This window comes from Acanthochromis polyacanthus, chromosome 22 (genome assembly GCF_021347895.1).
Source record: "Acanthochromis polyacanthus isolate Apoly-LR-REF ecotype Palm Island chromosome 22, KAUST_Apoly_ChrSc, whole genome shotgun sequence".
Taxonomy (NCBI): domain Eukaryota; kingdom Metazoa; phylum Chordata; class Actinopteri; family Pomacentridae; genus Acanthochromis; species Acanthochromis polyacanthus.
In genome coordinates this window covers 27,925,795-27,936,583 of record NC_067134.1, presented here as the reverse complement: position 1 = coordinate 27,936,583, position 10,789 = coordinate 27,925,795, and the positions used below count along the sequence as shown (strand labels likewise).

Sequence of the window (10,789 nt, the reverse complement as noted above, 5' to 3'; positions counted from 1 at the left end):
TTGTAACTCTGTGGTCAAATTTTTGTCATTTAGTTTCTCATTTTTGTCACTTTGTGTCTCATTTTTGTAATATTTTGTCTTGTTTTTTGGCTGACTTATTTTGTTTCTTGTTTTTGTCATTTTGTGTTTTTTGTAGCACTTCTGTTGGATACTTTTTGTCATTTTGTTTCTCATTTTTTGTCGTTTTGTGTCTCGTTTGTCCATTTTGACGTCGCTTTGTAACTCTGTGGTCAAATTTTTGTCATTTAGTTTCTCATTTTTGTCACTTTGTGTCTCATTTTTGTAATATTTTGTCTTGTTTTTTGGCTGACTTGTCATTTTGTTTCTTGTTTTTGTCGTTTTGTGTTTCCAATTTGTCTCGCTTGTGTTTTTTGTCTGATTTTTGTCATTTTGCTTTATTTGTTGTTTTAAGCATCATTTTTTTTGTGTTTTTTGTAGCACTTCTGTTGGATACTTTTTGTCATTTTGTTTCTCGCTTTTGTCGTTTTGTGTCTCGTTTGTCCATTTTGACGTCGCTTTGTAACTTTGTGGTCAAATTTTTTGTCATTTTGTTTCTCGTTTGTGTCAATTTGTGTCTCATTTTGTAATATTCTGTCTTGTTTTTATGTCTTTTTTTTTGCACTAAAACAAAGAAAAAATGTGGAATTGTTTTTATTTATAGGCTATTATTCTGTCACTGGAGATCAGATTGTTCTAAATGTGGAACCTGAACTAAGATGAGTTTGACACCCCTGATCTACCGAGACAAAAGTTTGGGCACTAAAAGCATCCTTCCAGAACATTTTGGGCTTTCCTTGACTGGGACAGAAAAATAAACCGTTTTAATGAAGCTAATTTGGTCTGGTTTTGAATAAATAATCTCACAAGGGCACCAGGGAAGGCTGAAATAAAACATAAATATGGGCAAAGAAAGACAAAAAAGAAGAAATAAATCACCTGAAGGTTTACAGTCCTCCACTATGAATGTGAGGCTTTCACACACTTTAGTTCGGATCAGATTTATTAGAAACGTTTGACATCTTACAGTGTTTCTGGATGGATTTAATGATTCTGCTCCACCAGTAGAGGGCAGTGTGTGAGTGTGTGTCCATCAGTGTTAGAAGCTTACAAAACATCACATTTTTCATTTAAGAACTATAAGAAAACACATTAAAAAAAACGCACAAAATGTAAGTTACACATATATTTGATGGATATAAGGGGCGTCAGGTGGTGTCGGTTAAACACTAATAGAAGGAAGATCAGCTGCAGGTCGTTTTAACCCTCGTGTCGTCCTTTAAAGTTTGAAAATGTGAAAAGAAAAATACATATTTTCACAGTGAAACTTCTAATGTTCACATTTTCAACTTTTTGGGAAATTTCTGAACATTTTTGGTGGGAAATAAAGAAATTTTTCGTAAGAACATTCACCGAAAATCAACCAAAATCTGGTTGATTTAGGTTGATTTTTTTGGTGAATGTTTTTAAAGAAAATATTAGAAGTTTTACTGATTTTTATGTAATCACTTCAGATATTTTTAGGATTTTTTAAAAACATTTTTACTCATTTTTTAAAAAATATTTACAAGAATTTTCTTTATTCTGTATTTTTTAAAAATAAAACTTTCACCCTCGTGTCGTCCTGCGGGTCAAATTGACCCGTTTTAAAGTTTGAAAATGTGGGAAAAAAATTACATTTTCATCGTGAAAACTTCCACATTTTTGGTACATTTTTGAATGTTTTTTTGTGGGAAAAAAGGAAATATTAAAAAAATGTTTATTTAAGAACATTCAGACAAAAATCAACCAAAATTCTGTGAATGTTCTTAAAGAAAATATTACTGATATAAATGTAATCACTCTAGATACTTTTAGGATTTTTTTGGAAACTTTTTCCTCATTTTTAGAAAATATTTACAGTTTTTATATATTTTATTTTTTATTTCTTGCAAAATCTGGGGGATTTTTTTTTAAATAAAACTTTTAAGGGAAACTTTTAAAGAATCTTTGGAATTTTCTCCCTGAAGGTTTTGCAAAATTTTATAAATTTGGGATTTTTTTTTGCTGAAGTTTTGGATTTTTATTTTCAGACAAGAAGACAATATATTTGTTGGCTGTGAATGAGGACAACAGGAGGGTTAATCTGTGTCGATGGGTTGCTTTTTGTGTATGAAGTTCAGACTGCAGCGCTCGTCTGTATTCCTGAGTAGAAGATGTGGAGGAAAAACAACGGAGGTGTCTGTCCAGGATCATCTGACTCGAAGTGCTGGAGGACGGGGCTCAAAGACGGGGATGTAGTGGAGATACGGAACATCAGTGTGTGTGCCTGAGATTTATGAAAGGACCTTTACAACCCTGTGGAGAACGAGTGGTTCTAGCTGCCCCTCCTTGGAGTCTGTACAGCAGATGTAGGACAGACGAATTCCCTCAGCCTCCTGCAGAAAGAGATTTAATTCAGTTAGGATCCATGCACTGGAAAAAATGCCCCTCTCAAAACAAGAAAAAAAGAACTTAATTCAAGGAACTTTTACCTTGAAAAAGGTGAAAAAATCTGCCAATAGAACAAGTATAAAATGGCTTTGTAGGATTTCTTGAAGTATGATCTTGAGATCTTAAAATTAGCTGGGAGAACTTATTTTGAGCTTTATTTTTTATCAGGATTGTCAAGCTTAGGTGTCTTATCCCTCCTGTTGTCCTCATTTACGGCACCAAAAAGTATTGTTTCCTTGTCTGCAAAAAATCCCAAAAATTCAGCATAAAATTCTACAAATTCATAAAAAAATTCCCAAATCTTCAGTAAGAAGTTTCCCCTGAAAAAATATTTTTTAAAAATCCCCAAATTTGACAAGAAATAAAATTTTAAAAAATATAAAAATTGTAAATATTTCCAAAAAATGAATAGAAATCCTCCCAAAAAAAATCCTAAAAAATATCTAAAGTGATTACATATATATCAGTAAAACTTCTAATATTTTCTTTAAGAACATTCACATAAAAATCAACCAAAATCCAGCGAATTTCGCTGGATTTTGGTTGATTTTTATGTGAATGTTCTTAAAGAAACATTTTTTAAAATATTTATTTATTTCCACTAAAAAGTGTTCAAAAATTTCCCCAAAGATTTTAGAAAATGTGGAAGTCTTCACTGTGAAAATATTTTTCCCCACATTTTTAATCTTTAAAACGGGTCAACTTGACCAGCAGGACGACGGGAGGATTTAAATAAACAAGATAATTTCAAGATAATCTGACTTAACGAGATATTTAAGATGTCTTAAAACAAGTCCCTCCATCTGCTGAAATGTCACTTGTTAAGTGAATTCATCTTAAATCAAGCGGGACGAGACATTTAGACTAAAAATAAGACAAACAGACTTGGTGAGATGTAGAGTTTTTGCAGGGCACTAATTCTGATGCAGCGTCATTATTGGAGGCGGAAGCAGAAAGCAGCTCGGTGTGAACAGCATTAAAACAGGCGTGATGAGTCATGAGAGCGTACCGGTGGATCTGGAAACCACACACGTCCTCTTGCACTCCTCCTCCGTGTCGAAGCGGTTCTTGTTGCCGCTGCAGCCTCCGTACCAGAACTGGGCGCAGGCGTTGGCCTGCCGGTCGTAGTACCAGCGGATGTTGTAGTCCCGACACGTGCCCTGGTCCAGAACCAGCCCACAGCGGGGGTCCAGAGGGGCCGACTCTGCAGGGAAACCTCACGTTAGGATTTAAACATAAGAGAATAGGACAGAAATGACACCAAAAACGAGACAAAGGAGGTGAAAGAAAATAAAAAGAGACAAAAAATAGACAAAAAAGTAACAACGCAACTAAAAATGGACAGACGACAAAAACAAGAAAACGACAAAAACATGAGACAAACGACCAGTCAGTCAACTTTTTTGAAAAGTTTTTGGTTGGAAAAAAGAAATGTTAAAAAAAAGTTTCTTTAAGAACCTTCGGCGAAATAAAAAAAAATCCACCAAAATTCTGTGAATTTCTCTGGATTTTGGTTGATTTTTTATTTTTTATTAGAAGTTGTACTTATATATATATATATATATATATGTAATCATTTTAGATATTTTTAGGATTTTTTTGGAAGATTTTTATTCTTTTTTTGGAAATATGCACATTTATTTATTTATTTTTTATTTCTTGCCAAATTTGGAGATTTAAAAAAAACATTTTGAGGGAAACTTTTAAGGAATTTTCTTCCTGAAGATTTTGCAAATTTTCTATACATTTGGGGAATATTTTTGCTGAATTTTTGGACTTTTTTCAGACAGGGAAAGTATTTTTTTTGGTGCCGTAAATGAGGACAACAGGAGGGTTAAGACACCTAAGCTTGACAATCCTGGTAAAATAAAGCTTAAAATATATTTTCCAGCTAATTTTAAGATCTCAATGTTCTACATATCAGATCTTATTTCCAGAAATCTCACCAAGACATTTTTCATTTGTTCTATTGGCAGATTTTTTTTTTACTTATTTCAAGGTAAAAGTTCCTTGAAATAAGTTTTTTTCTTGTTTTGAGAGGGGCATTTTTTCCAATGTGTGCTCTGAGTGTTTTTCTCCTTATATCTGGCATCATTAGAGCATTAACAGTGCAGTGTCAGCAGTGTGCTCATGCTGTCGCTGTAGATGGAGTTTGAACAACAGCAGATAAATCTGAGATGTAACGTCTGCGTCTCAGTCACAGCACAGGTTTGTCATTTATTCAGCCTTTAAAACACAAAACTTCCTGATTGATTAATTAGTAGTGGATGTGATTCCAACATGTGGCAGATGGATGCTGATTCTCCTGAAGCTCGTCACATGATTAATGGGAGAGGAAGGAAGAAAAAAGCAGTCCGGACACACAAATCTGTTTTCAGTTTGTCTCCAGTCTTTGATTTTGACTCAGACATTGGATCACCGGAACATTTCTGGAAATGAAACCATGTGAGAAGAAAAAAAAACATGTGAGATGTGACAGACTACACGCTGCTTTCTAGAGGAAGGTCAGAAGTCACTGTTTAATCTGGAACTGTTGTATTTTATGAGCTTCTTAGAGTGTCTAGTAGAAAGTACCATGAAGTCACAGACAATGGGAGTAATTAAGTAAATGTTCTTTGTTACTTTCCACCACAGCTGTGCAGGAATGACGTATTTATCAGTAAAACTACTGTTCAAAAGTTTGGGGTCATCACGTTTTCCATGAAAACTCCCACTTTTATTCAGAGTTAAAGTTGCTCTACCTTAGTTTGTTAAATTCCAAATGTGATGGAATGGAATGAAAACTAATTCAATCATTTAAAGTTTGGCAGCGACGGATTCTGCTCCAGGAAAGTCCACAAATCACAGCCACAGTTTACACACAGAATCATTTCAGAACTAACATCAGAGAGATCAGCATTTAGACTTCAGGCTTTTTAGTTAAAGGTTTCACTTTGGTGGACTTTTTGTTTTAAAGATGCACAGTGCGCTCACTTCCTCTTTTGATGCTGTAACGCGCACGCTTAGTGCGGAATCCAATTACTCCATTAATCCCCAGAATAATCAATAGAATACTGGATCACTAAAATAATCGATAGAATACTCGATTACTAAAATACTCGATAGAATACTCGATTACTAAAATACTCGATCACTAAAATAATCGATAGAATACTCGATCACTAAAATAATCGATAGAATACTCGACCACTAAAATACTCGACCACTAAAATTATCGGTAGAATACTCGACCACTAAAATACTCGATCACTAAAATTATCGGTAGAATACTCGACCACTAAAATGCTCGATCACTACAATTATCGGTAGAATACTCGACCACTAAAATGCTCGATCACTACAATTATCGGTAGAATACTCGACCACTAAAATTATCGGTAGAATACTCGACCACTAAAATACTCGATCACTAAAATTATCGGTAGAATACTCGACCACTAAAATTATCGGTAGAATACTCGACCACTAAAATACTCGATCACTAAAATTATCAGTAGAATACTCGACCACTAAAATACTCGATCACTAAAATTATCGGTAGAATACTCGACCACTAAAATGCTCGATCACTAAAATTATCGGTAGAATACTCGACCACTAAAATACTCGATCACTAAAATTATCAGTAGAATACTCGACCACTAAAATACTCGATCACTAAAATTATCAGTAGAATACTCGACCACTAAAATACTCGATCACTAAAATTATCAGTAGAATACTCGACCACTAAAATTATCGGTAGAATACTCGACCACTAAAATACTCGATCACTAAAATTATCAGTAGAATACTCGACCACTAAAATTATCGGTAGAATACTCGACCACTAAAATACTCGATCACTAAAATTATCGGTTTGAATACTCGATCACTAAAATTATCGGCAGAATACTCGACCACTAAAATTATCGGTAGAATACTCGACCACTAAAATTATCGGTAGAATACTCGACCACTAAAATACTCGATCACTAAAATTATCGGCAGAATACTCGACCACTAAAATTATCGGTAGAATACTCGACCACTAAAATTATCGGTAGAATACTCGACCACTAAAATACTCGATCACTAAAATTATCGGCAGAATACTCGACCACTAAAATTATCGGTAGAATACTCGACCACTAAAATACTCGATCACTAAAATTATCAGTAGAATACTCGACCACTAAAATGCTTGATCACTAAAATTATCGGTTTGAATACTCGATCACTAAAATTATCGGCAGAATACTCGATCACTAAAATAATCGATAGCTTCAGCCCTAATAAAGACTGAACTGTCACATTTTTTGAACACAAAGGATGACTATGATGTGTGATGATGAAGTTCCTTGTTTGATGAAACCTACAGATAATATTCCTCTTTTTTGTGTTTCTGGAGAACTTCCTGCATCGTTCAGAGGAAACATCTCCACTTTTTCATTCTCCTGTGTTGCAATTGCTTCTCTGTAATTACGTCCTGTTTAATCTGGACGGCCGCTCTGTTTGGTGTCAGATGTTTAAAGAGAGTCTTCTCTTGATAAAAATGTTTCAAACACTAAATCAGACTCTGTACCTTTGGGAAGAGCCGGCCGTGGAGCAGGAATGTACTGCACCGACACACTGGATGTGGTTATATTTGTAGAGGATGAAGAAGATGAAGAGGAGCCTCGGCTGCTGGAGGAGTCCTCTCTGGAAGTGGGAACTGGAATGTAGTCCGAGGTGTTGCGGTTAAATGTGTCCCCGCGCTCGGTTCCTGTGAAGACCTGCTGGCGTCCTCCTCCCTGAAACGGGAAACAGGAAGCAGTGGCTGCAAAGATCTCAGTGTGAAACGTGTGTGTTTGTGTCGTGTTGTTTCATACTTGTGTTGTGCTGGAGCCTCGGCCTCCTTGGCTGCCGGTCTGTCGGCCATTCTGGACTTCCTGTTCGGGTGCAGGTCTGTAGCCGTAGCCTCCGATGGCGTAGTTCCCGTTGAAGCCGTTCCTGTTGCCGTTGTTCCCGTTGTAGCCGTTGGTTATCCTGTTGTAGATCAGAGCTCCGTTCTCGTCTTCACAGAACTGGCTCACTAGCTTTGATTCCAGAGCTGAAACAAAGACGAGACGAGGAGGAAGTAAGTTACTGTTGGTCTGAAGGTTGCCTGGAAATGAAGGGAGAATCCTTCAGAGACAAAACGGATGTTTTTACATGAACATGGTTCACACTAACCCAAACAGGATGAATTCTAACACTCTTTTTACTCATTTAAGGCCTCTTCTTATCTGCATTTTTCAAAATAAACTTCAGCTTTCTATAAAGTTCCTTTCTAGACGTTGATTAAACCCCTAAAACTCCTCTTTGTGTGTCAAACCCATGAATTTTGAAGTTTTTTTCTACTAAAATAATCCCTTCCTGCTTCAGTATGGCTTAGATGTAACAGTGCAGAGTAACATTTTTACTGTTTTTTTGAGATTTAATAATTTTTGCTTGTCAAACCACAGTTTTTTGCCATTTCTGTTTGAACACCACTTTATAACATCTCTAAAATGTCATCTGAGCAATAAACAGCTGCATCATCTGCGTAAAAACACACATTAATTTTGTGATTTATCCTAACAGCTTTACTGTATAATATATTTACTGGATGTAAGAAGGTTCAGGAACATAGGTTCTATAAAGCGTCTTGAGACCATTTGAACTGTAATTGGTGCTACGTAAGTAAAATTGAATTGGAGTAAAATACTGTATTGTTCAGTTCTAGATACCTGTGATTAAAATTAGGAGTTGTGGTTAATTATCAGTTTTTTTGCTGTGATTTTACTGGTCATTGGAGATCATATTGGGCTGACCGTGGAACCTGAACAAAGATGAATTTAGCTCATCAGTAAACATGTTTAGTAGTTCAGTCATCTCTTCACGTAGGTTTTTAATGTTTTTCTGCCTCAGAAACAAGGAGCTCTGTAAACATCAGTCTTACCGGGCAGAGTGTTGAAGTCGTCGATCAGGAACATGTGCTCGGCGTCGGGGTCGGAGGCGATCAGGTTCAGCTCCCTCAGGAACTCCGCCTGGGTCGGGTCTGAGGTGTTCACGATCCCCAGAGCGAACATCTCGATGTTGGCAGCATGAGCTTCCCTCACAGCGATGTCCAGCTTCACCGGCTCCCGTTTGTCTGTCTGCCCGTCGGTAATCACGATGGCCACTTTACTGACTCCTACCCGTGAGCTGTAGAAGGCCTCCTGAGTGGCTTTGCGGATGGCGGTGCCGGTGTGGGTTCCTTCTCCCATGTAGGGGATGTTCCTGATGGCCTGCTTGATGTCCTGCTTGGTGGCGTAGCGGGCCAGGTTGAAGACCAGTCTGACCTCCAGGCTGTAGAGGACCAGGCCGATCCTGGTGGCGTTCCGTCCCACCGTCACCCGGTCAACCAGAGCGTTCACAAAGTCCTTTATGATCTCGAAGTTCTCCGGGCCGACGCTCTCCGAGCTGTCGATGACAAACACCAGCTCCATGGGCCTCTCCTTACACTTGATCCCACATCCTGGAATCACATCACACCAACACATGAGATCACGGCTGAAGTGTCACGTTGACGAGGTGGAATCCGATCAGACGATTCACAGATAAGATGAGACGGCTGCTCAGACGGAGAAACTCAATCTTCTCCTGTGATATCTGTGCTGTTTGGTCAATGCTAGGAAGTGAAATAAATACTGCAAAGATCAGGAGATACCTTACCGCAGATCTCTTTGATCATACGAATGATGTCCTCTCTCTGAAATGAAGATACCAACGCAGAATAAGCAAAGAACGGGAGACATAAAAGATGAAAAAGTAGATAAAAATAAAAGAAACTCACAGTGAGGCCGGCTTCACCTTTGATACCTTGGCGACCCTAAACATTAAAATGGAGATAAAAAAGAGCAGAAATGTTCTAAAAGTGTTGGAGTACCTACTAATGTTGGGACAACAAAGACTATCATGCCCTTCTATTAAACCCTTAAATGCACAACACGAGTCAAGAGGTTCTCATTTTCCATTGAATATGGGTCACTTTTGACCCACATTGTGCATCAAAGGGTTAATTCTTCACACTATAGAGGAAGCTTCAAGCCCCATTACCACAGTGAAAAACAAGGACGCAACAAATCAACACATGAAGACATCAACGGCGTCACCTACAGGCTGTCCAGGAACTCCAGCGTCTCCCAGATCTCCTTTGGTTCCCTTCATCCCCCTCTCCCCCGCTGAGCCTCGGTCACCCTGTTGCACATTATACGGCAAATATACCATCAGTGACGAGACTGTTACAAAACACTGACAATCCAAATGTCCCAGACAACATAGAGACTGACTTTAGCTCCAGGAAAACCCTCTCCAGGGAGTCCCCTCGGCCCTGCCACGCCCTGAGGACCCTGTTCCCCCTGAACCAGAAACAGAAATCAACAGAGGGGTTAAAACAAACCAATACAGATGAAAGTATTTCAGTTAAATATTCCTTTTGAGATTGTTGAGACAAAGACAAATAACAAGACCGATGAGATTGCATCCATTTCTATGAGAAGGAGCACCAATCACACCTTTGGCCCTTGAACTCCTTGTCCTTGAGGTCCTGTTGGTCCTGGTGGACCAGGCCGACCCGGGTTACCCTGCAAGTCAAAGGAACTGTATTTGTACGGCATCTTCCAGCTACAGCTCCATTCAAAGAGCTTTACATCCATCCGTCCATCCATCCATCCATCCATCCGTCTGTCCATCCATCCATCCATCCATCTATCCATCCATCCATCCGTCCATCCATCCATCCATCCATCCATCCATCCGTCCATCCATCCATCCGTTCATCCATCCGTCCGTCCATCCGTCCGTCCATCCGTCCGTCCATCCATCCATCCGTCCGTCCGTCCATCCGTCCGTCCATCCATCCATCCATCCATCCGTCCATCCATCCATCCGTCCATCCATCCATCCGTCCATCCATCCGTCCATCCGTCCATCCGTCCATCCATCCATCCGTTCATCCATCCGTCCATCCGTCCATCCATCCATCCGTCCACCCATCCATCCATCCATCCATCCATCCATCCATCCATCCATCCAGGGAAAACATGCAAACTCTATGCAGAAAGATCCAATTCAGCATCAGATTGAGGATCTGACTTTTGTCATGCATCTCATGTTTTTGCTGTTTTGTTTCTCATTTTTGTCATTTTGTGTCTCTTTTTTTTTTTTAAAAACTACTTTTCTTTCAGAAATAAGGACATTTCTAACCGACCCCCTGACTTTTGAATGGTAGTGTAGATTCTGATTCCAGTGAAGTCAGTTCTGGCTAACTGGTCAGATCTGCTAACAGGTGAGAGGA

General features: G+C 38.5%; 1 protein-coding gene across 1 annotated transcript in view; it reads right to left on the bottom strand.

Moving 5' to 3' along the window:
• Nucleotides 1-982: 982 nt before the first annotated feature.
• Nucleotides 983-10,789, bottom strand: part of LOC110961685 (collagen alpha-1(XXVIII) chain-like) — a 47,093-nt gene continuing 37,286 nt past the window's right edge. Inside the window, exons 27-36 of the mRNA XM_051943292.1 lie at nucleotides 10,008-10,076; nucleotides 9,783-9,851; nucleotides 9,610-9,690; nucleotides 9,287-9,322; nucleotides 9,166-9,202; nucleotides 8,411-8,968; nucleotides 7,320-7,540; nucleotides 7,034-7,241; nucleotides 3,479-3,673; nucleotides 983-2,414 (exon numbers count right to left, since the gene is read on the bottom strand). Of these exons, the coding sequence (XP_051799252.1) occupies nucleotides 2,407-2,414; nucleotides 3,479-3,673; nucleotides 7,034-7,241; nucleotides 7,320-7,540; nucleotides 8,411-8,968; nucleotides 9,166-9,202; nucleotides 9,287-9,322; nucleotides 9,610-9,690; nucleotides 9,783-9,851; nucleotides 10,008-10,076 (1,482 nt within the window). The 3' untranslated portion in view covers nucleotides 983-2,406. The remainder of the gene's footprint in view (nucleotides 2,415-3,478; nucleotides 3,674-7,033; nucleotides 7,242-7,319; nucleotides 7,541-8,410; nucleotides 8,969-9,165; nucleotides 9,203-9,286; nucleotides 9,323-9,609; nucleotides 9,691-9,782; nucleotides 9,852-10,007; nucleotides 10,077-10,789) is intronic.